Source organism: Zingiber officinale, chromosome 10B, assembly GCF_018446385.1.
Source record: "Zingiber officinale cultivar Zhangliang chromosome 10B, Zo_v1.1, whole genome shotgun sequence".
Taxonomy (NCBI): domain Eukaryota; kingdom Viridiplantae; phylum Streptophyta; class Magnoliopsida; order Zingiberales; family Zingiberaceae; genus Zingiber; species Zingiber officinale.
Genome location: NC_056005.1, coordinates 69,837,328 through 69,864,228, shown reverse-complemented (window position 1 = coordinate 69,864,228; position 26,901 = coordinate 69,837,328). Strand labels below are relative to the sequence as shown.

At 34.3% G+C, this 26,901-nt stretch overlaps 1 protein-coding gene across 2 annotated transcripts in view; it reads right to left on the bottom strand.

Moving 5' to 3' along the window:
* The window catches only part of LOC122028812 (LRR receptor-like serine/threonine-protein kinase FEI 1), a 78,573-nt gene extending 56,251 nt beyond the window's left edge, over window positions 1-22,322 (bottom strand). Inside the window, exons 1-5 of one of the 2 annotated variants that reach the window (XM_042587728.1) lie at window positions 22,306-22,322; window positions 17,731-17,935; window positions 17,521-17,656; window positions 13,797-13,868; window positions 13,582-13,653 (exon numbers count right to left, since the gene is read on the bottom strand). In XM_042587728.1, coding sequence (XP_042443662.1) covers window positions 13,582-13,653; window positions 13,797-13,868; window positions 17,521-17,656; window positions 17,731-17,833 — 383 coding nt within the window. In that variant the 5' untranslated portion in view covers window positions 17,834-17,935; window positions 22,306-22,322. Of the gene's footprint in view, window positions 1-13,581; window positions 13,654-13,796; window positions 13,869-17,520; window positions 17,657-17,730; window positions 17,936-20,455; window positions 20,738-22,305 lie in introns of those variants that run through there. The other variant, XM_042587726.1, reaches the window with a different exon arrangement.
* Between the last annotated feature and the right edge of the window lie 4,579 nt (window positions 22,323-26,901).

Genomic DNA, 26,901 nt, shown 5'->3' with positions numbered 1-26,901 from the left:
CCATTTTAAATGGTATCAAATATATTAGCATTATAAATTTTGTCTTCACTAAGGTAAAGGTATTATTTTCTAGTAGAGTTTTTCATCCTCAATGAAAAGGAACAATTTTAGTAATATATTGAGCCAACACTTGGCATGCTTCAACAGGCTTCAAGCAGTGGCGGAGCTCACATGGGCTCAGTGTGAGCAACTCGCGGTAACCCCTATGAGGGCTCCATCAGTTGCTCGCAGTCGCTCGCCCACCTTCAAGCCCAACAGGAGTTCCTATGCGCCACCGCCCTCGCCGTCGAGCGAGCCTTCCTCTCCACCAAATCCATCACTGCCCTGAACGAGGCCTTCACCAAGTTTGTCACCATGTGACCAAAGTACCAGTCGTCCAGCCGCATCGATGGCCTCCCCCGCAATGAATACTGTCACCTTGCTGACATTGATGCCAAAGTCGAGCTCATCTACTGCGGCTTCAGCTTGTTCTCCTACCTTGAGAGCTTCCAGGCATGGGAGTCCTCCGCATTCAACCTCTCAGAGATCACCGCTAACCTGAGGAAACATGCCCTATACGCCGATGCTGAGAAAGACACGATGGAGTACAATGTCAAAACCAAGATCATGGACTACCTCAACATCCCCGACTATGAATACGGCCTGGTGTTCACCTTCAGCTATTCAGACTGCTTGCTGAAACCTATCCGTTCCGCTCCAACAAGAAATCGTTGATGATGTTCGATCACAACAGCCAGTTGGTGAACTAGATGGCACAGCGTGGGAGGGAGAAGTTCAAGTGACCAACCCTCAAGCTATGCTCCATCAAGTTAAGGAAGCAAAGCAAATCTCCAACCCGAGTCAGAGGAGGAAGGACTCCGCAGTGGGGCTCTTCCTCTTCCCAGCCCAGTCCAATCACCGGAGCTAAATACTCATACTAGTGGATGACCCTCGCACAACAGCACAGCTAGCATTTGTTGCTCGATGTCGGGGCACTAGGGCCAAAGGACATGGATTCTCTCGACCTCTCCCTTTTCAGGCCAAACTTCATCATCACCTCCAGCATGTGCATTTTACATACAATGTTTTGTCCATATATCTATAGCAAAAAAAATGATTTCAAATTTCTTTTATGTTGGTGATGTGATAAATATTGCCTACACTGAATAAGATCATGGGTCTGCCCCTGGCTTCAAGTGGTTTGAAATCATATGAGTTTTAATCTTATAATATATGTTACAAGCAAATATAAGCTTATAGCAATCAGAAGGTCAATTTGATTAAAATTTTGGAACAAATTATAAAATTATAATAAGCATTTTAACTAGTGATCAAATCTTCTTAATACCAAACTTAGTGTTGTGCATTACCGTTCTACTCAAGCTATACTAGGACAAGGACCGAAGTGTAGAGAAAAAAATGGTATCAGAGTCATGCTAGAAACCTGACATTTAGTATATGACTTCTAACTCTCCGCAGAAAATTTGATTATTTTGACTTAGCTCTACAACATCCAGCAGGAAAGATCATCACTTTAGAACAAAACAAACACGGTTGCTACTTTAAAACCAAAACTCATACTCATTGTCTACACTGACAATTCACACTTGAACTCCATTACAGACTTATAAGTTTAGTAAGCTCATTAGAATTCCAACAACAAAACATCTTCCAAATCCTAGACAATATAACTAACAGTCTGGTCCAGAAAAATCAGATATTAGCTGAAGTCTTAAGAAATCTTGACCACCTTAAAGAAGCTCAAGAATCCTTAAGAAAAACTTTAAGATTAGATAGTATGCCTACTGCATAGGATATACTAGCCTTATCAAAATTAATCGAGACAAACAAACCACAAAGCCTGGAAGCTCAACCCAAAGCATTATTACTACAACTCAAGGACTTGATTACGAGTAATAAGACTCAAATCAATGAAGAACTTATAGCTCTTCATAAGATACTCAAGGAAATTAAGTATACATGAACAAACTTAGATTTTAAAACACTCAGTATGAAGAAGCTTTAGAATACACACATCAATATTCTAAAATTAAAAAAGACAGATATTGTAGGATTGAATTAACTAGAAAAGGTGATCAAATCTTCGCCAAGCAAAACAATACTATACTAGCCCTTTTAACTTCACTACATAGAATAACACTACTGGAAAATAGGTTATTCTTAATAATAACACAACTCCAAGGGTCTACTCAAACTAATGACCGGAAGGAAGCCTTGGACAAACTAGCAAACACTTAAGCAAGTTATCTCTTGGGAAATCTGTTACCAGAAAATTCCCAAAAACTTGCACATTCTTAACTTATACGTCAGAACAGTCAAAATGAGTATGACAAGCACCCTGAAGCACTTTCTGGCTCTTCTAAAACAACACTAGAAAGGCAAACAATAACAAATACAACTCCTTGGTTACATAACATACTAGCAAGAAGAAACAATTTTTTTAACCATAGATTAGAACTCATAGGCATAGATAGAAACTTAACTGTTTTCTCAAACAACTCGTTAAATACACTTAATCCCAAACAACTCTATAGTTAAGGAATATTTAACTTTACTACTTTCTATGTTTAGACATCATAAAACTATTTAAAAAAAAAACAAGGGAAAGAAGCCTTATCTGAATAAAGGCAAACATGTTTCAAATTTCAAACCTAAAAAGACTTATTCCAACACTATAACATGTTTTGCATGCCCTAACAGGAGAAGCTAAACTGCAAGGATGCACAAATCTAGACTTAGTAGAAGTAGAATCTGATGTATCAGATGCGCCTTCAATCTATTTTATTATCTGTAGAGGATCTGGAAGAAGTCCCTTCTTCATTAGATTATACATTAGTCAACTCATTCCTTCAGCGTCCTTATGGACTGACTGAAAAATATGGGATGACAAACCTTCAACAAGATCTAACTGAACTAGAAGAATAGTTGGAAGATTTTGACTTAATGTATCACCAATTTATACCATATAATTTAACAGACTTAAAGATCTGATCAGCGGGAATGCCCACATGATTGAATACTTAAAGAAGGAACTGATAGCATTTCCTATTTTATTTGTGGATTCTACCCCTCTATCAATAAAAGAGGAACATGTAAACTTTACAAAAAGCAATGTTCCAATCTTTGCTTAACACAAATCTTTCATATTACTACAGTGCATATTGTCCGAGGCAGTATAAGAAATGTACTACTCGAAACTCTGAGTATCAGTACTTGAAACTCGAATAAATTTACTTGAGACTGACATAGCAAGCCTTAGAGAAAAAAAAAACACTCCTCCCTTAGATAAAGGAAAAGGTATTATCATCTAAGGAAACAGAAGATACAGTTCTAGTGTTTACAGAAGATACAGATCTAATGTTTATTAAAACACCTAGTATGTGTAATATTGGACACTATATACATTCGTGCACGGTGTGCCTTGAATATTTAGGGGCATGAACTTATGTTACATGCTTTCCTTGATAGTGGAGCAACAAACTCAATTATTGATGAAGCACTTCTCCTTTCCTTCATCCTGTCCAATTTAACGCCAGGGAGGATAGCGATTATCCTGCGGGTTGATAAAAAGGGAGATTGGAGGAGAAGACAAAAAAAGAAAATGCCAAAAACAAAGAGAAACCCGCCATTCTCTAGGATTTACCAAAAATAAGAAACTTTATTAAAAATAGAGGCATCCTCAAACAAAGGTGTTTATATAGACTCTAGACCTTAAGACCAAAGAAAAGAAATAAATTCTAACATATAGACTTCAATTCTTATCTTGTAAAGAAAGAAAAAAAATTTAAAAAACAAGGAAAAAATTATTAATAGACTCACAATCCTAAAATCCTTAAACGAACTAAAAATACAACACTATAAAAAGATAGAAATTACCAAAATACCTAAAATACTAAAAAGGCCTTGAATACCAACGACGACGACGACAACAACCAAGCCTTTTCCCACTAGATTGGGTCGGCTATATGAATCCTTTTACGTCATTGAGCTCTATCTCCTACTATATCATCATCTATATTTAAATAAATTTTATCTTGTTTTATTATTGCTAACCAAGTCATTTTTGGTCTTCCTCTTCCTCGTTTGATATGCATGTTTATCATAGTTTCACATCGCCTAACTGATCGTCTAAGTACATGTCCGTACTATCTTAAACGTATCTCTCAGAGTTTTTCCTCAATAGATGAACTCTGACTTTCTCTCTAATGCTCTCATTTCTTTTTTTATCCATCCTCGTATGTCCGCATATCCACCTTAACATCCTTATCTCTGCAACTCTTATCATCTGCTCATGTGCTCGAGTCATAGCCCAACATTCAACTCCATATAACATAGCAAGTCTAACTGCGGTTTTATAGAACTCCTTTAAGTTTAAGAGGTACTTTACGGTTACACAAAGCACTCGAAGCTCCCCTCCATTTCACTCATCCTGCTTGTATTCTATATAAGACATCTCTCTCAATCCCTCCATCGTTTTGCAAAAATGATCCTAAATATTTAAATCTCTCGATTTTGGGCAACTCATCATCTCCTATCTTAACAATTGTCTCATTACTTCTAATATTGCTAAATTTAAATTCCACATATTCTGTCTTTAATCTACTAAGCTTAAAACCTTTCTCTTCTAGTGTTTCCCGCCAAGATTCTAGTTTAGCCTTTACTTCTTCACGTGTTTCATCTACCAAAATAATATCATCTGCAAATAACATGCACCACGATACTGTGCCTTGAATGTGCACAGTGAGTTCGTCCATAATTAGTGTAAAAAGACCTTGAATACCAAAAAAAATAAAAAATACTAAAAATAATAATAAAAATCTTCGTATCCTCCTGCATCAGTCACCGGGTTGAAAGAACTCGTTCTTGAATTTAGAGTAGTGTTTAGGGTTTAGCTCAGAAGGAAGATCATTTGACACTAAGGTGGCGTTTGGTTCACTTCTAGGAATCGGAATAGAAATGATATCATAGTATCATGAAATGGGAATGGGTACGAGCTTGGGTATTATTCTTAAAAATAATGTTTGATTAGTTGAATATTTTCAATCGGAATGAACCGAAATTTTCTTTTTTACCCTCAGAGGAAAATAAGAGAAAAAATTAGATGTGAGAGAAAAATATGATGAGAGATAATGATGAGAGAAAATGTGTGATGAGAGAGAAAGTATGATGAGAAAAAATGAAGAGAGGAAAAATGTGGTGAGAGAAAATGAGAAGATAGAATGTGATAGGAGAGATTGAAAAGAGAAAAAGTACGATGAGAGAGTGTGTGATGGGAAAAATTGAAGAGACGGAAAGTGTAATGAGAGAGATTGAGTAGAGGGAAAGTGTGATGAGAGAGAAAGTGTGATGAGCGAGAAAGTGTGCTGAGAGAGAAAGTGTGCTAGGAAAGATAAAGAGAGGGAAAGTGTGATGAGAGAAAATAAGGAGAGTGTGATGGGAGAATGAAGAGAGGGAAAGTATGATGAGAGAAAATGAGGAGAGAGTATGGTAGAAGAGATTGAGGAGAGAGAAAGTGGGATGAAAAAAAATGAGTGTAATGGGAGAGAGTGTGATGAAAGAGAAAGTATGATGGAAGAGAATGGAGAGAGAGAAAATGACGAGAGTGTGTGATGAGAGAGAATATAGGAAGAAATGATAGAGAATGAGAAAATATGTTAAGAGAGAAAGTATGATGAGAGAATGAGGAGAGAGAAAGAATGATGAGAGAGAACAAAAAGAGATAAAGTGAAATGAAAGAAAAATTGAACCAATATATTAAGGGTATTTTTATCCAAAACTTAATTTTCATCTCATTCCTATTAAAACCCAAGAGAAGAGGTGGGTTCATCAATACCCAAATTTTTGGACTTCATCCCAAAATTTTGATTTCATTTCCATTAACCAGACACAAAGTTTGAGAATGAATCCATTCTCTTATTTCCAAACCCCTAAACCAAGCGTCACCTAAATCAAGAAAATCTACTAGCTGCTGGACTTTGGAAATCGTCGTGGATCCGTCGACGAGCATGACATCCTGGAACTGCTGAAACCTCTCTTCATCAGAGGCTAGTTGTAATCTTAAATTTTTCTCTATTGTCAAAAGCTGTGAAGTGTTTGTTCCTAGCTGACTGCTCTTCTTGTTGATTAAGTTTGAGCTCAATGAGCTGAAGTTCTAATGCCTTCTGCTGTAATTTTTGGCCAAAGTGTTTCTCAGACCAAGAAGGGGAGCCTTGGCGCAACGGTAAAGTTGTTGTCATGTGACCAAAAAGTCATAGGTTCGAATCCTGGAAACATCCTCTTGCAAAAAGCAAGGTAAGGCTGCGTACAATGGATCCTTCCCCGAGACCCCGCATGGTGGGAGCTTCGTGCACCGGATTGTCCTTTTTTTTTGTTTCTCAGACCAAACATGGTGATCAGCAAGGAGCTTTAACTTATTTATCAGCATCTCATTTTCATTGAGCTGAGAAAGGCATTCATCTTTTTGCGCCTCAAGCTTGTTACTGATATCCTTTATTGCATTAAATGTCTGCAGTTTTTTCTCTGTCGAATCTGTCTCTAAGCCTTCTTTGCCTTCAATTTGGTTTTTATCATGAAACAGATCGTGTTCTAGAACAATGGAATCTGACGGCTCATATACACCTTTGAATTGGAACTTATTCCCTTCACATTCATCCAACTTCTCCAGCTGGTCGTCCTAGATCTGATAGCGGCCATAAATAGCAAAGCTTGAGCTTCTCACCATTTCAGCAACCTCGCCACTTTCATGTAATTCTCATCCATGACAGAAATCACAAATTGGGAAAGGGCAATTGTAGATATCAACGCACCCCTCACAATCAACATGGTCGTGCTCATGTTTTGCTACAACATCAATCGTATCTTGAGTTTGGTTCTCAAACAGCTCCTTTCCCATAGCATCTACAGCAGTCCATCCATTGATACCACTAGCATCACTTATGCCTAGACTTAACCTATCCCACGCATAAGCAGTGATAATTTCTGCATTTACAATTTCTTCTACTTCATCATCGTCATAGATTAGCTCACTAGTTGACTCAGTCTTGTCTTCATCGTAAATTGGATTATTAGTCATCTCATCTCGAATTTGAGATTGAGATTCCTCTTCAATTATAGCATCTTCCACAACTTGCAAGTGTCAAATTCATCAACTTCTTCTAGGTCAAATTCCTCATGAGCGATTAAAGTCTCAGGGTCATCACCATAAAGTACCTCGTCAACTTCTTCCTCCAAATAATCTTCAAATCCGTCAAGGTCAACTTGGGCGTCGAAGTTATCATTCTCTATGGCAAAACTTAATCGTCCTTGAATGAAGTTTGAGTGTAATCAAAGAGAAGAAAGTGACCTTCGGACTTATCGTTCTTCATCATTTTCTCCAAATCCTTGATCTTGGCCTTACCTTATCGGTCTTGTAAGTGTCGCAAGTGCTCCCACCATGCCGATACTAGACCTCTAAGCTTGAAGACAACCAGCTTCACCTTCATCTGATCCGAAACTTAATTATAGTTAAAAATCCGCTCCACTTTGTTGATCCAATCAACTAAATTCTTTATTGTGACGTACCAAAAAATTCGGGTAGATCAACTCAAAGCCTGAGGTCTCTATGTCGATCCTCTCGACCACGTACTACACAATCTTCATGATTTCACGTAACCACCACTACATGCTAGGTTAAATTGTGGCTTGCCCCAATAAATCCTCAATCCTCAACCATCTTTCATGGTGCTCGGCTTCCTCCATCGGAACCTGCCTACCATGACTACAACGTCCTTCTGTAGGATCTGACACTCGGCTTCCTCAATCAAAACCTGCCAGCTTTGATACCAACTGACACCGGGCAAGATAGTGATTATCCTTACGAGAAGGGAGATTGGCGGAGAAAGGAGGAAGAAAAAACATCGTAAACAAAGAGAAACCCGCCATTGTCTAGGATTTACCAAAAATAAGAAACTTTATTAAGAATAGAGGATTCATCCTCAAACAGCTATACAGGTGTTTATATAGACTCTAGACCTTAAAACCAGATAAAAGAAATAAATCCCAACATATACACTCCAATTTTTATCTTGTAAAGAAAAGAAAAAAAAATCGAAAAGGGAAAAATTAATTAATAGACTCACAATCCTAAAATCCCTAAAGGAACTAAAAATACAAAAATATAAAAAGATAGAAATTATTAAAAATACTTAAAATACAAAAAATACTTTGAATACCAAAAAAATAAAAATTACTAAAAATAATAATAAAAAGCTTTAGATCCTCTTGCATCACAATTTAATCAAAACTTCCATTGGTAAGTACCCAATTTGATGGCCAAAAACTTACTTGCAATACATTTGTTAAGAATGTTCGACTACATTTCTATACAAATTGTGGCACTTGTAGTCCTCTAATTTCACTTGATCAATTATGGATTCGCCCATTGCCCCATAAAAATATACACTTAATCTTGGGACTCAATTTCTTACTTGCTCCTGATAGAGACTATGTTGTTTTCCTTATCATGCTTGTAATTGCACCTATTCTTTCTGAACATAAGAGGTTAGTGCTAGTAAGCGTGGTGATGCTCTCATTCCTCTTCCTGAAAGTTGTAACCCAACTAACCTAACATGAAGTTGTTCCTGTAAAATCAAAGAATCTTGTAAATAAGAATTTGTCAGCAGGAAAACTAGTTTTACTTGGTCGTGAAAGCTCTCATGAGAATTTGTTACACAATCAAGACAATGAAGTCCCTAACGACTTTGTAAATCCGACTTCCTTTTGTAACCTGATCAAAACTCACGAAACTTTGGACTCCTTAATCTCTAGGCAGGAAAAAACTAGAAATTATAAGAGAAAATCTCACTAAATATTGGTAAAGAAATCGGATCTATTGCAGATTAAATATTATTAATCTTGACCTCACTATTAAAGCAAGATTTAAAATTTATCAATTGGGAAAGACATTTAAGTCCTGCTTTCATTGTTAAAAAAAGAGTTGAACGGAAAAGATGACAGTCTAGAATGATATTTAATTATAAACGTTTTAATGACAATTATCATGAAGACGACTATAAAATATCAGACAAAGACCAACTACTCAACAAAATTCAGAAGTCAAAATGGTATTCCAAATTTGACATGAAATTTGAATTTTGATAAGTTAAGATGCATCTGGACTCTATAGAATGAAGTGCATTCTTTTGTCTAAAAAATATTTTGAATGGCTAGTAATGTCATTTGGATTTAAAATAGCCCCTCAAATCTTCTAAAGAAAGATGGATGATATATTTAGAGGATATCTACTTTTACTTGTGTCTATATAGCTTATGTATTAGTATTCTCCAAGGCCAAGGAAGAACACAATGCACTTCTTCACATGGTGTTTAACTTATACGATAAACACAGATTAATTGTTTCTATAAAGAAAATAAAACTAGCTGCTAATTATATAGACTTTCTTGGAACAAAAGTTGGACAAAGGGAAATTTCTCTTCAAAACCACATCTCTACCAAAATACTTGACCCTCCTAACAAGATGGAAGACATAAAAACACTTCAATCTTTTCTAGGACTTTTAAATTATGCAAGACCATACCTTAAAAATATAGGAAAAATAAGTGGTCCTTTGTATAATAAAACTTCAGCCATTAGACAAAGATATTTTAACTAACAAAATATAGATCTTGTTAAACAGGTCAAAGCTATGGTTAAAAAATTACCAATACTTACTTTACCCTTTCATTCTGACTACCTAGTCATAGAAACATATGACTGTGAATCAAAATGGGGTGGAGTTTTATTTAGAAAACTTTCTAAATGCGTTCTAAAACTTCGGAATCCTTATGCTGATATGCATTTGGAAAATATAAAGAAAAAGGACCCCTTCCCTAGAAATCTTAGTAGTTATTTATTGTCTTGACTCTTTTATGCTATTTATCTATAGCAAGCAGGAAATGACTATAAGAAACTAGAAAAGGATTAGGATCAAAATGCTAGATTAAGTTTGCTAATATTATTATCAATAGAGGATTAAGAATGAACCAAGAACACATTAAAGGAACAAATAATTCTCTAGCTCTGGACTTTTTCACTAATATGTGATGTTTTATGTTACTTACAGGAAAACATACCCATCCATATTACTTTTGGTAATAGGCAACAACTTTCTTATCCATCAAAGTATGGATCGACAAAAGAAAGTAAGAACTTATACAGGTTTTAAAACTAAGAAGTTCGGAAATCAAGAACTTCAGCAGTTCACCAGAAGAGAAGATACATTCCAATTTGAGTTAAGATCAAAGCTGGATAACATCCAACAGTGTCTTATAGATAATATTTGGAATATCCCTAGGGCACTGACCATAAAATTTCTATTGTCAATGCACTATCTAATTACTTCTTGACAACAGTAGAAATTTTCTTGTTATGCTGTCTTTTCAGATACACAAGGAGGAGTTTACTCAACTTGGAATGAAGTCAAAACTTCCATCTCTAGGTGTGAAAGACCTTTATACAGAGGGTTCTATGCCTTAGATAAAGCTTTTGACTCAGTTAGGACTAACGTAGGCCCTAATTTCTTCATCAACACTTCACTCAACTACAATGAGAAAACTAAAACTTATTTAGCAACGGCATCATCTTCTCAAAAGACTAAAAACCTTTTGAGAAAGTATTAGACGACTTCTATGATATACACCTTTCTGGTGCTACACCAGTTCCCAAGTTATCACACTAGCCAAAGGAGTCTCCACATGAAATCCTTCAAGCCAAAAAACCTTCAGAAAATATTTTCTTTGGACAGACTAATAATCTACCCGAAGAAATTTCCACTTATATAATTAGTCTGGAAGAGAATTCTAATCTCCATCGATTCTTGGATCTTTGTGAAGCCCTGAATGGTTTCAGGAAAATCCTACTACAGGCATCTTAGTCACTTATTCAGCATAATACAACCTCAAACTGAAATGTCAAAATACATTTCCTCAATGTGCTACTCCTTCTACAGGAAGCAGGTGCAAACTCATCTATTCTTTTCGAAAAGTAGATATTTATTTTGAAAAATTTGAACACCATATATTCAAAGGAAGAATAAGAACTCCCTTTACTTTCATGGATTATGGACTACTTAACCAGTTATGGGTAAGTGATATAGAATCCTCTCAAAAGTTTCCCCATAAACTGGGTTTGATAATCAAACATGCCCTAGAAATGGAGACTTTTATAGTATGCCATTTTGAAAGCTCACCTCCTAAAATGGATCAACTTAAAAATTGAACGAGTAAGACACCTAATCAAAATTGACATCCATGGTATCAATACACAGCTGGCAACATTTGAAGATTATATGTCTTTTGACCCAAATCAAGAATGGTCTTCCAATATCCCTATTCCAAAGCAGCTAACTTTGATTCTTGCAGATCCTACTTAGCTTAATTCCATAATTTTCAAGACACGTATTAGATAATGCACCTAAGGCATTTGATATTAGAATTGGAATCTCCATATGTCCATAAATATTTCCTGATTAAATAGATTTGGACTTTGAGTAGCATAATTGAAACTAAAATATACACGAGATATGGACATATTGATTTCTCTAACTCTGAAGTCACTCTTCTTTATTAGTGCACTGGTAGGTGCTCCTAGAGCTGTCAGAAGGGCCGACCTATAGCAGGGTGGACCGGCCGGCCATTTGGTGGGGTGGGGCGGGCCGACATCTTGACAGATTGGAAAATTCCAACTAAACCTAAGGCAGGTTGTGGGTTAGGCGGTCAACCCACGAGCCCTACAATATAAAAAAAATAAAAATATATATAGAAAAGATTAAAAATTTTAAGTGGGTTAGGATTAGGAGGGTTAGACACACAAGCCCATTGAATTTTCCATTTTAATTTTAAGTTTTGGAGAAATTTTTTTTCCTCAACCCAAGCCCGCCACGGATCGACCCGCGCAAGCCCTTGAGGTTCGCGGGCAATCCACTTAAATTGTTTGACGGGACAGGCCAACCCGATGGGCCCAACCTAAATTGATGGCTCTAGGTGCTCCTCTTCCTCTCCACTCCACAATTGTAGGATGAGTTATGGGAAAAAGATCTTCCTATATAACTAATATTGTTTGTCAGTGATTCCATTCTCCCCGCCCTTTATAGGGTTACATTTTTCCATGTGATAAATGGATGGAAATAAAGAATGTCATGGGAAGAGAATCTAATTTTGGATCGCAGGTCTTGCCTCAGTTGATACATTTAAAACCATGTCAACATGGACTAACACAATTATATGAGCCAGCATAGTCCAAGACTAAACTACTGTTCAGAAATTAAAATAATATGTTTTGGGCATTTTAACTGTGTAAACTATATTAATTGAGACTTGAAGCCATGTTTCAAATATAATTAAGCTACAAAAAGAATGACTTAAAGAAAATGTCTTATCTTAGATAATATGCTCTATAATTCTTTAAGGACCAAGTTCATAATTAGACATAGAAGATTTAGTGACACAATTAAAAGTCTATAAGAACCCTATTAAAAGTTTTTCCACTAAATTAATTCAATAGACCCTTTTATTACTTTGGGATTTAGTGACAAATTTCAAAGAATTTTAGCATTTCTGAGTATTTACCAGAAGCATAGCATGGATACTTAACTTATTCAATATTTAGGTTTAATTGGTTGTGCAAAACCTTTAATTTTGATAATTGGGCTATGAAATTGACCGTAGCAATTTAGGAAAAATCTTCCCCACATAATTACATAAATTTGACTGCCACACATTAATTTAGCTCACCTTGTCAAATAACCACTAGTTTGGCGTGTTGAGATTATAACTACTCTACTTGTACATAAGGATCCATATTCATCCTAGTCTTGATAATTGGGCGATCTAGGAAAAAAATTTCCACATAATTACATAAATTTGACTGCCACACATTAACTTGGCTCCAGTAGTCTAAGTAACTACAGTTTGGAGTGTTGAGATCACAACAGCTATACTTGTGCTTAAGAATCCATATTCATCCTAGTCCTGAAAATTGGCAATTTCATAGTCCAATTATCAAAACTTTTAATTTTGATAATTGGGCTATGAAATTGACCATAGCAACTTGGGAAAATCTTTCCTACAAGATTACATTAATTTGATTGTCACATATTAACTTGGCTCAACTAGCCTTGAAGTAACTACTAGTTTGGAGTGTTGAGATCATTACTACTCTACTTGTACATAAGGATCCAAATTCATCCTAGTCCTGATGAACTCAGATTCAGTAACTACTCCACTGAGCTTCCACAATCACTAAAATTATGGACTATAGCATTCAAAGAAAGCCAACTACTTTATTTCATGTTAGCTCAATCAAGATCAATGACATCTTTGGTTAGAAATGATTTCATCAGATGTCACTCAAGATTGCATAGTAATTTATCATAATTGAACTTACCCTTGTGGTGTGTAGTCCTATAGAACACACATTTTATACATGGTAACATTATAGAAACACTTAGAACTTCTGAAGAAAGCAAAGAGTATTGACAGTAAGAGCAACCACAGTAGACTGAAACATAACAAAAAAAAAAATTATGCATGTAAGATAAATGATTACAGATATTGTAGTTCTCTGCAATTTCCTAGCTCTGGAGGGATGGCACCATACAAACTGTTGTCATGCAAAGCTCTACAAGAAATAGGATCGGAAGTAAATGCAAGATAATTAAAGCGGCAACAGCAACAACCAAACCTTATCCCACTATGTGGGATCGGATATGCAAGTAATTAAAGCAACACAAATTAAATCATGAGCCAGTGCAAAATACTTACAGGAGCTTTAAATGATTTAGCTTCCCAATTTCTGGTGATATTGAACCAATCAACTTGTGGTAGGCAAGCCTTCTGAAACAAATAACAGAAAGTTATAGTCAAGTAGCAGACACCTCTAAGACCTGTTAGATTTGACAAAATAAAAATCAGGCAGACCTAATAACCAACGAAAACCACAATCAAGTTGGTGAAGATTGACAACTCCATAGATGAAATGTCACTCTAGACGAGAGGCAACAAGAAGCCAGTCATCCACACAATATGCATTCTATTATATATCAGGTTGAGGATGTTATTCACCCTTTTACGATGCAAAGCAGTCATTAAGATTTCTACAAACAAGTAAATTGTCATGAAAGGAGTGTATAATCAAATAAGTTCAAATTTAGAAATCAAAGTTAAATTAAGCAAAATTACGCCTGCAAATAATAATATGTTTAGCATTACTTGGAGATATTTTTGGATTTTATCCAACAGAGAGAGGTTGATGAAGTTATTTTCATTGAGATAGAGATTGGATAGTTAAAATTGACTTCTAGCGTATTGTATGATTGTCATGTGCCCCTCAAGCTAAAAGAATATTTTATAAGGCAAAAATACTATCAACTACCAATCTTCTTTATGGATAATGTTTACAATTGAAACAATCACACAAAAAGCAAGGAAGGATTGTTCTGTGTGGTTATTTTGGTCTATGGTTAAAAAGGTACAATTTTAGTGATGGATACAGCAAGTGAGGTTTTTCTAAAGAATTGTATGACCTCAAATGAGTTATAATCCTATGATTGTCTTCCAAGCATTTAGGATGCTTACCTCTAAATCTATGCTATAGCAATAAGTAAATAAATTGAATTAAATTTTGTAGCAATAAGTTACAAAAATTTAATAAGCATTTTAACTAATGATTATATCTTACTAATACCAAAATGAGTATCATGTATTGGATAAGAGTTGGAGCTAAAATTCTAGATGAGCAAGTGAGGTCTAGGGTTTAGCAAGTGAGGTCTTTATAGCATCCTAATGCAATAAACCTCATAATTTTTCAAAATCCATATTAAATAATGCTTCCGGGACACAAATAATGTTGGAGCTAAACTAATTTCTCCACATGTCCACCAATAAATATTGGTTAACAACCAATAGTTGAACTTATATTAGAAGAACAAGAACTAAAGCAGGCACTGCACTAGTCCACAAAATAAATACATTTTGATTCTTCGATTCAAGTGTTACTCTTCTTGGTATTGTGAGCCCTCTACTTGGTGTTTATCCTCTTCCCCTAATTTTTTTTATAGTGTTTCATCACCTCCTTATGATATGCAGATGTAATTGAAGGATGAGTCATGGAAAGGGAGCCTTTTCTCGATTGGTACCATTGAAGTTATGTAAGAACGTGCAAATATGTATTTGTTCCAACACGTCATCAATATTGGTGAATGGAAGGAATGATATGTTTTGGCTGCTCCATGACAAAAAGTTACTACGTAAGTCATGATTGTCAAAATCAATGTATCAAGATTGCACAATAAGATTGGTAACATCAGAAATGACAAAACAAAATCCCCAAAAGGGACAAAAAAATTCATGTATGAGATGACAATAAATGTTTATGAATTCAACGAAGGATGCATATTATATGTCATTAACACCATACTTATTAATAACTCAATAAATAATTAAATAAGAAAATTCTAATATTAAATTATTAAATGGATTAATAATATATACTATGCTCACATAATATTGATATTATCATATTAATATAGTAATACTATCATAATAAATTCATGTTATCATATTAATACATTATTATCTGACTAATAATTACCAAAAATATTATTTAATAAAATTATATTAAAGAAATGTTTTAATAATATTAAATTACAAGGATACAAATTATTAATAATATCTGGTGAGGACTTGTGTTAAAGGTTAAAACCATGATCCAAAGGTAAAGACTCTCATGTGCTCGTTCTTTGGATCCCAGCTAAGCTCAACAAAAATTGGCTAGATTAAGTGAAGTTTTCAAATAAACTTGACTTGATCATATTTCAATTGATGTCCTTCACTCACTTTTTAATTCTTTGAATCTCCCTTAGATGCTTGATTTTCAACAAAATATAAAAATGGCCCTCTGCTGATCCAATAACAAAATTGATCCAGATCAAGATTATTTGATTTTAACAATCATCATAGCAAAGATGAGCATGTTGAGACAAATGTATCAGTGACTGGGATATATAAAATTGAAGGTAGTATTATTGGTGAGTGTTTAGTTATCGCCTCGGCCCTCAATAGATAACAAATGAGTGCAAATAAGTTAACATCAGCATTCAAAGATGATGTACAAATTTTATAATTACAAGAAATTGAATCCATGATGAGGGGGTTAGAAAGATAATAAGGGATCATACAAAAGTTTACTTGAGTAAAAAGCATCATAATAACTTGGTTATATTAATGAAATGAAATTACAAAGAGCTCAGCAGTGTATAGCATCCACTTAGTCATCCAGAATAGCCAGTGCACATGACTTAACGGTCATGCATACTCAAACATGTAAAATTTTACATTGTTTAAGTATTTCCAAATGCCCTTCAATAAATGGTTTAAGTACTCCATATCAGATAAATTTTAGGTTGGTGCGAGTAGTCAGTAAGGCTTAGAAGATTGAACTACCACTAACTTAGATTTATTTCAGACTAGTGGTTGAAATGAGTTAGCTACTTCTCTCATGTGGAAGTAGATGTAGTCCTAGGCTCCAAGGCTTGATGAGGTGTTTCAATTGGAAATAATTTCCTTTTGTACAAACCTCTCCATTGGTTGGATCTAGGTGTCAATCATATTGGATAAGAGAATTAGGGCACTGACAATGATATGAAATCTTAACAGGAGGAATGTGAGTCCCCAGTTTCATCCGACAAAGGATGTTGTGAGCTAATGAAGGGATCCATATGGCTTAGATGAGGGAACAATAATTAACTTAAATCTAGGGATCTTGTGTGGTTAGGTCTATCTTGTTAATGAGCCCATTCTCATTTGAACAGTTTGTTATATCAGTAAACAACCATCTTCTCAAAAATCATTTGTTTGTTGGTACAGATTGTCAAATAGTAAATATGTTGATTTACAATAAGTTTGGATTTGGAATTAGACATGTATGGATATAAGTATCAGATACAGGCATTGATCTAGTAGTTCAACACGACTGTTTCCTAAAGTTTTTACTAGCAATCAACAGACATTGTGGTATTATTCTCGAAATGTTAATGTCAAAGTGTCTAACACAGAGACGTAGTGGGGTAGATGCCTATGTAATGGCTTTGTTACAATTGATAGAAACACACTAGTATCATTCTGATCAATCAGAATGGTTCTTGTCATCAAAACTTGACTCAAGTGCTTACTAATGGGAAGGCACCAGGAATTCACCAAAATCATCCAGGATTTATAGAATAGGAATCAGTTGTGATACTCAGAATCAGTTACATAATAGTTAAGAAAACTATCTGGTCCATTAGAAGATTGTGATGGTTATGGCATTTTAACTGGTTGACCAAGATCAAACCATCTGAAGATGCTCCAGAAGTAAAACTGTCCAAACATAATTGGGATCAGGCAAACACATAGATTACACTAACAGAAGGCACATCATAATTGAAAAGAAAAGTACACAGTTCAAAAAAAATCTTAAACCTACAATGTTTTTCCAACATTCACTTACACATGTGTAACTCTCTTAGTATTAGAATCACATGTTACACCTTTCCAACTACAAGGATCAGGATCTTCTTGTCTCCAATTGAGAAAAACAACATCTGAACCAACAATAGCTGTCTTGATGCTAAGCAAAACCTCACCTGTAATAGATTTTCAGCTCCAACAATTAGGTTATGTAAGAGAAGTGTGGCAGTATAAAAGAACTACCCCATACCATCTGGAGTTATTGTATTGCTCATACTCATGCAAACTAGAGTTGTCATAACACAGAGAAGCCACTGAAATTTCAATGGAAATTGGCCCATCGAAGTGCTCATTAAGCATAATGAGCCTACATCAAACTATAAGTTCCTCATCGGCTCCATGAAGAACACAACCGCATTTGATGATAAAAGATTAATCAACAAGACAACAGATAACTGCAGAGAAAAAGCAAGAAAATGCATTAAGAATAATCACAAACAACATTATCAAGAATCTTGATGGATGAACAAGCAAATAAATACTAGACTCATCAATGTGCTACTGAATAAAAAGAACATATATGGATTATTTCACCCCCTTTTTCTAAAAAAAAAATGAAGTGAAGGTCTCCAACAATGTGAATTACTTGCCATCTGTAGCAGAATCAAACCAATAATCCCAAAAACAGGCCTTTTGTGAATTGTCCAATAAATCAAGTTGACAATAAACAAGTTCCTCAAAAAGAAATTCACATTGAGAAAAAAATATATGACCTTCAACTTCAATCAGGTAACTAAACATCTATAAGTAAATTTGGCATGAGAAAAATCACTGCTGGGATCAAAGAGAAGAGATAGTCTTCAGAATTTAAATCATTGAATCAGAATTAAATCTATTTAGAATTATCCATGGTTATTTGCAATTAAAATATATTTTAAAATTAAAAAAAATATATACTAAAATAAGCTCAAATGAGGAGTTTAACTTGGAAGGTTAGGCAATAGAACCATAGAGTGCAAATGAAATTTGCATCAGATGTATGCCATTAGCATTTTGCATTTCCAGTTATAAATTATCTGACATTTTAGAAAAATGAAAATTTAATAATTTGCTTATAGAATCACACTGATCAGCACCAATTGTTATCATTTTCAATGTTCATAAGGTTCAACCATCAGCACACAGAAAGAATCTGTTTTAAGCAAGACTGTTAGCATCTCTTTTCTGCTGTAGATGAGACAAATTAATCTAGTGTACAATGGAGAATATATTTTCCTGATCTTGAAACTCTTGATTGATAAAATCAATATAAATATTAGTATTAGAAATCAAAACACTTCAGTATAATCATAGAAAAAGTTAACAAAAATAATAAAATTAAAAAATGTTAAATATCAACAATTTTAAAATATTATGATTAATCGTATTAATAATATTGGATTTTTTAGATAATTAACAAATAAATCAATTAAAAAATATTATAAATAATGATACCAAAGAATAATATGACATGCAAATACCAAAGAGTGAATAATAGTATTAGTCTTACTATTAAAAATATTTGGATATATAATAATATAAATAAAAATGTAACAAAATATTATGAAACTTAGCTTGTTATAAGCAAACACAACTTTATGATTGAAGACTTGTTTGGAAAATTTGTTAGTTGATCACTAGAGATGCCAAATTATGCGACAATTTCATTGTATAATACAATTCTCTATGACAAAGTGGCAATCAATCTCTATGCTATTTTCTCATGGGAATTGTGGCTACAAGCATGGCAGCTTAACTGTAACATTATAGATTCATTGGCTCCCAAAGAAGCCCACATGTAGCTAGGGTTTCAATCTTATACTCCACATCTATACTCAATCTAGCTATGGTAGTCTATTGCTTATGATAGTCTACTGCTTAGCCTTATTAAAAATCAAATTACTTCCCATGTGAATCTTATGTCCATAGGGAAACTTACGCATCAGCATCAATGTATCTCACAATCTGAAAATGACAGGAGACCTTTTCTTGAAGTATTCTTTAGGTACAAAATAGCTATAACATTGAGCCTAAAGAAACTAATTGATAATGCTCATTGCCAGAGGAAGTTTTTTCTACAGAATTTTCCAATATCCATATTAAATAATGGACATTTGCTATTGGATTTGTTTTTTCTATACATCTATAATTAGAACTCGTTAATTGTGCTTTCTCTAAATTACACTCAGTGTAGCCTACATTATCGAATAACTTGATCAATTGGCTACAAACATCAACTTCCAACACCATAAACCCTATGCCTTCAGATTTCCACCTTTTTTTCAACATAATTAGTATATCCCTTCCAATGATAATTCTACAGAAACAAAAGTAGTATTGGACCCTTCTTTGAAGGATCCATCTCTTATAATAACCTGAATCAAGAAGGGGAGCCTTGGCGCAACGGTAAAGTTGTTGCCATGTGATCAAAAGGTCACGGATTTGAATCCTGGAAACAACCTCTTGCAAAAAGCAAGGTAAAGCTATGTACAATGGATCCTCCCCCGGGACCCTGCATGACGGGAGCTTTGTGCACCGAGCTGCCCTTTTATTATTATTATTATTATTATTATTATTATTATTATTATTATTATTACTTTACACTATCCTTGAGCTTCAGTTCAGCATCATTGGTTCATCAGAAGTGGGCTAAGCAGACAAAATGAGATGGTAAGATCCTGAACACACAATTTGTTTTTTTTTTTGGAAGTGTTCGAGCAATCCATCTGAGACACCTACCCGAAGTAGGATCAACTAGTAGGAATCACTAGTTAACGCCAGGAACAATCTCAAACCTGGATCGTTATAGAAAGTTAATATTCACTTTCCATAACGACCAGATGCAGCTTTTTTTTAAGAAAATTTAGTGAAGATGAGGTAAAACGCCATACCATCATCAAGAGCCGACAAAATTTCCAAAGTAACCTAATGCTTACTTATTTAAAGGCCAAATTCCACTCGGGGCTGGGAATCCGAAGCTCATGAGAGCATCGGGAGCCAGTGGTCGCTCGCTCGGAGATCCGTCGAAGATCTCGCCTGAGCAGCGAAAAGAGGGTAAATAGGTGGTCGCCTTGCGGCGATCCAAGCGCGACGAAGACGGCGATCTTTCCGAGTCTGCCGCCGCAGGCGCCGAATCCCGGCCACAGCCAATGTCGGCGGTAGAGAGAGAGAGCACTCTGAGTGAGTGGGGAATGGCAGCTGGTGGAGTGGTGGGTGGGTGGGCGGTATTATTCTGGAACTTTATTGAAAGAAAGAAAAAAACTGCGGAAAATGGAAGAAATTAGGGCGAGCGGACGGTGGATTTGTTCCCGCATGTGTTTTTTACATGCGGAACAATGATCACGCCCGCCCGTCTTTCGTGAAGTGATATAATTGTGGGAAAATAAATAAGGAAAAGAAAAGGAAATAACAGTTGGCTTTGGCCTTGATGCAACTGGACACTGTCTTGGCCGGCTTCGCATAATTTATCTATAATTTGTCTGAAAGTTATTTTTAAAAATATTTTTTATTAAAAAAAGATAATTAATTTAATATAAAGGGGGATCAAATTTAACGAGGCACGGGATCAGACAACCATCAAGAAAACAATGTACATTGTTACATATAGTTTCAATATGAAATAATAGTTACAACGATAACGGGATCAGACAACCACCAAGAAAACAATGTACATTGTTACATATAGCTTCAATATGAAATAATAGTTACAACGATAAGGTGCTTTTTAGTTAACTAGGTACTTATGAGTCAATTTTTAATTATGGCTTATTACGGATTAATTTATAGGAAGATAATCTTGGGATGTTGACTGTGAAGCCACAATTCACACAATAACATACTGTGGATTAATTTCCTCTAGTAAAAAAATAATCTTAAGACGCTAATTGTAGAACGATGTGTCATTCATATCTCCATATTTAATCGGTTCAAAAAGTTAAAAATCAAATTAAATTATAGGAATAGTCAATTCATATTTGCATATCATACTCATTTAGACTTTTAAATTTACTAGAATAGTAAAATCAATTCTAAGTTATATATATAATTACGGTTCATTTTTACTATTTACAATTACTACACAAAAATCTTAAAATTTCTAAAAACACAATTACTATTAACAAATCCTGAAAAACATAACTTATTTTGCATATTTCATGTAGAAGTTATGTTTTTCAAGGTTTGTTAATAGTAATTGTGTTTTTCATAAATTTTAGAATTTGTATATAGTAATTATGAATTGTAAAAAATGAACAATAATTATGAACCATAAAAAGTGAATAGTACTTGTGAATACTACGATGTTTTTCTATGTATTTTGGGAGAGACTAGGTCAAGAGAAAAGTTGTCCTATTTTTCTACCCTAACTTTTCCTCTATTTTTCTTCCAAAAGTCTTACATATAAAGGACTTCACAATTGAACAATTGCCCTAGTCATTCTTTTGAAATTTAGACAGTATATCTTTCTTAGACTTATCCAACCAAACTTCTATTATTCCTTATATAATTACTGTTCGACTCTTGGTTACTTAGAGAATTTTATAGAGTAATTGTTAGTTTGGAAAATGAGGCAAAGTGTCTCCTAACTTAGAGAATTTTTAGTTCTACATAGAAACAACTTTATTAAACATATAAATTTTATAAAACCATAAAATAATAGTTAAAAAGTAGTAGAAAATTACATAGGTGAATTATAGATAGATAGAGAGATATGGAATTTACATAGACTCTTCAAACTTAACTTAGGAAAGAAAACATGCACACGTGCGGACTTACAAATGATTCTTACTTAACTGAGACTGCTTGCACTTGTACTTTGGGTTGCACTTCTCCAGGTTTTTTGGTTGAACCTGGAAGGTCTTTTATAGAGGAAGAGAGAAGAGGAGAGTTCATTCATGGAGAAGGAAAGACAGCGGTTGAAATAAAGGAGAGGGAACATTTTTTTAGTGAAAAAAAAAGAAGGCATTTGGTGGATAAAAGAGAATAAAACAAAGATGAAGATAGTAGAATGAGCTGTAAAGTGAGTTTGTTAGAGTGGTGGTGGAGTGTCAGAATGAGTGTGGGACCCTTAGGGCTCTAGCTTGTTATCAAGGTTATATTCACCTATAAAATTCATTGATGGAGTAGCACTACTTCTCTGGGCTTCATTAAACTGGGCTTGTTGGTTGTAAGAGATGTTGGCTTGGGCCTTAGACATAGGGTCAATAGTGTTTTACTTAATCAATTAATGGAGGGAAGGCATCCCAATCAATATCAAAATCAGAAGTAGTCGTCCATTGAGCTCATCAATGTTTATTTTAATAAGATGCCTAGCAAGTTTAATTTTCAAATCTACCTATTCTAGAGGAGAGCTATCAATAGTATATATAATATATGTTTCTTCTTCTTCAAGAACTAAAGAGATGATCTACCAAAGTTTCTTTAAAAAGTTTCTTTGAAAAGTTTCAGATAGAATCAGGATTATGCACCCACAAATTGTAAAGCAGACCATAGTCCATTAAGAGGAATGGTGTAATCAACTTGCCTTTAACTATTGGAGGCTCATACGTGTCAATATTTATATGAACTTTTCTGAATGAATATACTAGTTAACATTAACACTCATATTTTGTTGAAGTTTCGCAAGTTTTGTTCTAATTTTAACATTTAAGTTTGGGACTGAATTCTACTTTATAAATAATTGTCATTCCTTTTGGTACCTTTTGATGTAATAGTTTCAAGGTTTCACATAAGTCAGAAAAAATCTAGAAGGTAGATATTTTTGCTAAACTTTGTATGTAGATGGCGATATCTTCAGGAATATAATTGGAAAGCCCTAATATTATTGATTCTGATGTCCTTTTTACTGAAGTAGCTTTTGATTGAGCTTTTAATTGTCCCAAAATTAAATACTTTGGTTTGTGGATAAGAGGCTTTGCAACATTGGGGCTAGGCATTATTGTGAGGGCCTGTGAATAAGTCTGTTCTAGTTCCTCTGTTTCCATTGGTACTTTGCCACCTGTTTTAAGTAGAGTGCTAATAAAAAAGTTAGGGTCAATGATTGTTCTTGTTGTAGTGAAGGCTTCTTCTAAGGAGTAGAAACCTTTAAAGGAAGGATGCTTGCATCCTTGGATAAGAATAGTTACTTCTTCCTAGTCAGAATAGATCTCTGCTTGTGTACCAGTATACTACATACATATCAAGAAAACTTCTTTCCTACTGATTTTTGTATTATTGTTTGAAAGTAATTAGCAAGGGCATTGATAATAGCTATCTTGTAATTTAAACCTCCTGGGATTATTGGAATGCTACATATGTTGTCAAGTAAACAAGTTTATATATGGTCAAGTTTTTCTCTTACTGTATAGTGGAATTGTTCCTCATAACGAGTGAACTATTGGAGTTCTTGGTTGCCAACCTCAAGGTTTTCATGGCAAAATTTTTTTACTTTATTTTGTTTATCCATGCCTGCAACAGTCATGAAGTTAATGTAAAAGTCTAGAAAATGTATCTGCTAGGGGAATTATTACTTCCCTTAATATGTTCCCATTGGATCATTAATTCTTTGTTGATAATTGTATCTATAAATTATAACCGTCTTTTTTTTATTAAGTTCTTTTCTTAATCCTTTTGTTTGTTGACTATATCTTACTATAGCTTCACAATCTGTTCGAACTATGATTTCTTATTTGCTACAAATGAAAAGTTGAAATGCATTTAAACGATATATTACTGTTAAAATTTCATAATCAAGAGAAGTTAAATGTCCTTTTTCTTTGTACTGACCAGAAGCATATCTATATATGACTTCTATAGTTTTTTGTTCATATTTAGATGATTTTCGGTAAAGAACCCCCCCCCCCCCCAATTATGTTTCACAATCATAGATAATTAAGTAATCAAAATCAAGTGGCAATGTTAGGATTGAGATTTTTTTTTACCATATATTTAATTTCTCTGACTAATTTTAGGTCTTGTAAATTAAAGTATTTTTATCTAGTTAATAATGTTTTGTTATCTAAGGGTATACTAATTTTTCCTATATCTTTCAGATATTATCTAGCATAGTTGAGTAATCCTAGAAAAGATTTAAGTGTCTTAGTATCCTCCATTTTATTAGGAAAGCTTAAAATTTTGGAAGTAATATGGGGTTGAAGATGTTGGAGCGTATACTGAAAGCCTAAGCTTTTGTAAACATTTATTTTGAATAAAGAATCACATTTGGTCAAATTGTCTACATTTAGTTGTAGTTGTTCATTTAATTTATATTGTAGATAACATAGTATGTGGTGATACATACAGAAGATGATGTTATCAGTACCTTATAAATTATAAACAGTAGCTCACGACCAAAATGGAAAGGAACAAACCATTGGAAGGTCGTAGTGTAATTAGGAATTAGTTTATCTTGACTATATAATTACACTAATACACTTAGAGTGTATTGAGTAGGACCATTTGAGGTTGTTTCTTTTATACTGACTTTATAAAGGAACAAATACCTCAGTTATTATGGAAGTGTGTGCTCTTAATCCTAATATAATAACAAGCACATATATTTGATATTTATTTTTTTAATTTATCAATGGGTGAGATTTAGTTCGATAAATCAATAAGCTCGATAAGTTGGGAAATGATATTACTTTAGTGTGTGTTGTTGATTATAGAAGGAAACTATGTCCTAGTAATCTAGGTTGATAATGTCCACAAGATGAGCTCATAAAGATTGTCATGTTAAACTCTGCATGTGGACTTAGTCCGACATGACGATGAGGTTGAGTGGTACTATTCTTGGATAAAGATATTAATTAAATGAATTGTCAGTAACTCACTTAATTAGTGGACATTTGACATCTTAAACACAGGGAGACTAACACACTCATAATAAGAAGGAGCCCAAAAATATAATTTAGGATTGGTGCGGTAGTTCAATAATAGTTCTCTAGTGGAATGAATTATTATTGATAAAATTAAGTTGTGTGTTCGAGGCGAACACGGGATGCTTAATTTTATCGGGAGACCAAAACCAATTCCTCCTCTCGGTCCCTATCGTAGCCTCTTATTTATAGAGTACTATACCCACCTTCATACCCATGATAAGGGGGCCGACCAAGCTAGCTTGTGGTTCAAGCTAGGGCCGACCAAGCCTTAATTCATGGGTGGCCGGCCCTAGCTTGAACCCAAGCTTAGGGCCCCATCATTAAATTAAAAAGGAGTTTAATTTTAATTTTTATTATGTGGAAGATATAATTTATTAAAGAGAATTAAAATTAAAATATCTCTTCTAAAAGGATCTACAAAAGATTAAAGAAAGAGATTAGATCTCTTTCCTTATTTGTAGATTGGAAAGATATTTTATTTTTTTCTCTTTGAAAATTATTCACATGATGAAAAATTAAAATTATAGAAATTTCTTTTATCAACCATGAAGGGATTTTAAAGGGAAATTTTATTTTTTAAAATTTCCAAAGATAAATAAGGAAGTTTTAATTGTTGATTAAAAATTGTCTTATTTGCTCTCCATGAGGTGGCCGACCATGATTAATTGATTAAGAAATTTTATTTAATTTTTCTTAATTAATTGTTGTCAAGGAAAGTTAAGGAAATTTTATTATAAATAAATTTCCTTATTTGCCAAATCCAAGGAATATAAAAGAAGGGGTGGGGGTGCCTTCATGGGTTAACAACCTCTATTATTCTCTCCCTCTTTTCCTTGGTGTTGTGGCCGACCAACCTCTCTTCCTCTCTTCCTCTTTGTGGTGGCTGAATCCTTCCTCTTGCTTGGAGTTCTTGTGGTGGCCGGATACTACTTGGAGAAGAAGAAGAAGAAGAAGAGAAAGCTTACATCCCTTGGAGCTTGGTTGGTGGTTTTTTCTTCATCCTTGGTAAAGCTCTTTTGTTTTGGCCAAACCTAGCTAGGAGGAGAAGAAGGTGCATTGGTGGTTTCTCATCTCGGAAGATCGTTGCCCACACAACGTCCGAGGTTAGAAGAGGAATACGGTAGAAAATCAAGAGGTCTTTCTAGAAGGTATAACTAGTAATTTTTCCTTTCCGCATCATACTAGTTATTTTTGGAAATAATATCAAATACAAGAGGCTTACGATTCTAGTATTTCGAATTTATTTTCGATGTAGTGTTCTTATGTTTATTTCTTTTCCTTGTGATTTGATTGTTCCTTTCGGTTAACCTAAAGTTATTTTAGGAAATTAAATATTAGCTTTCCATAAAAGGTTTTGTCTAGTCGGTGGTGGTTGCTCCCATATCCAACAAGGTCATGTGCCTCGCCACGTCAGTACTGGGAACCAATTATGGAAATTAATATTTAATAGAATTAATAACTTAAGGTGATTTGGGTCGAACGTGTTAAGTTCCGCAGGAGATCCAAGTCAAAACCTAAAAGAACAA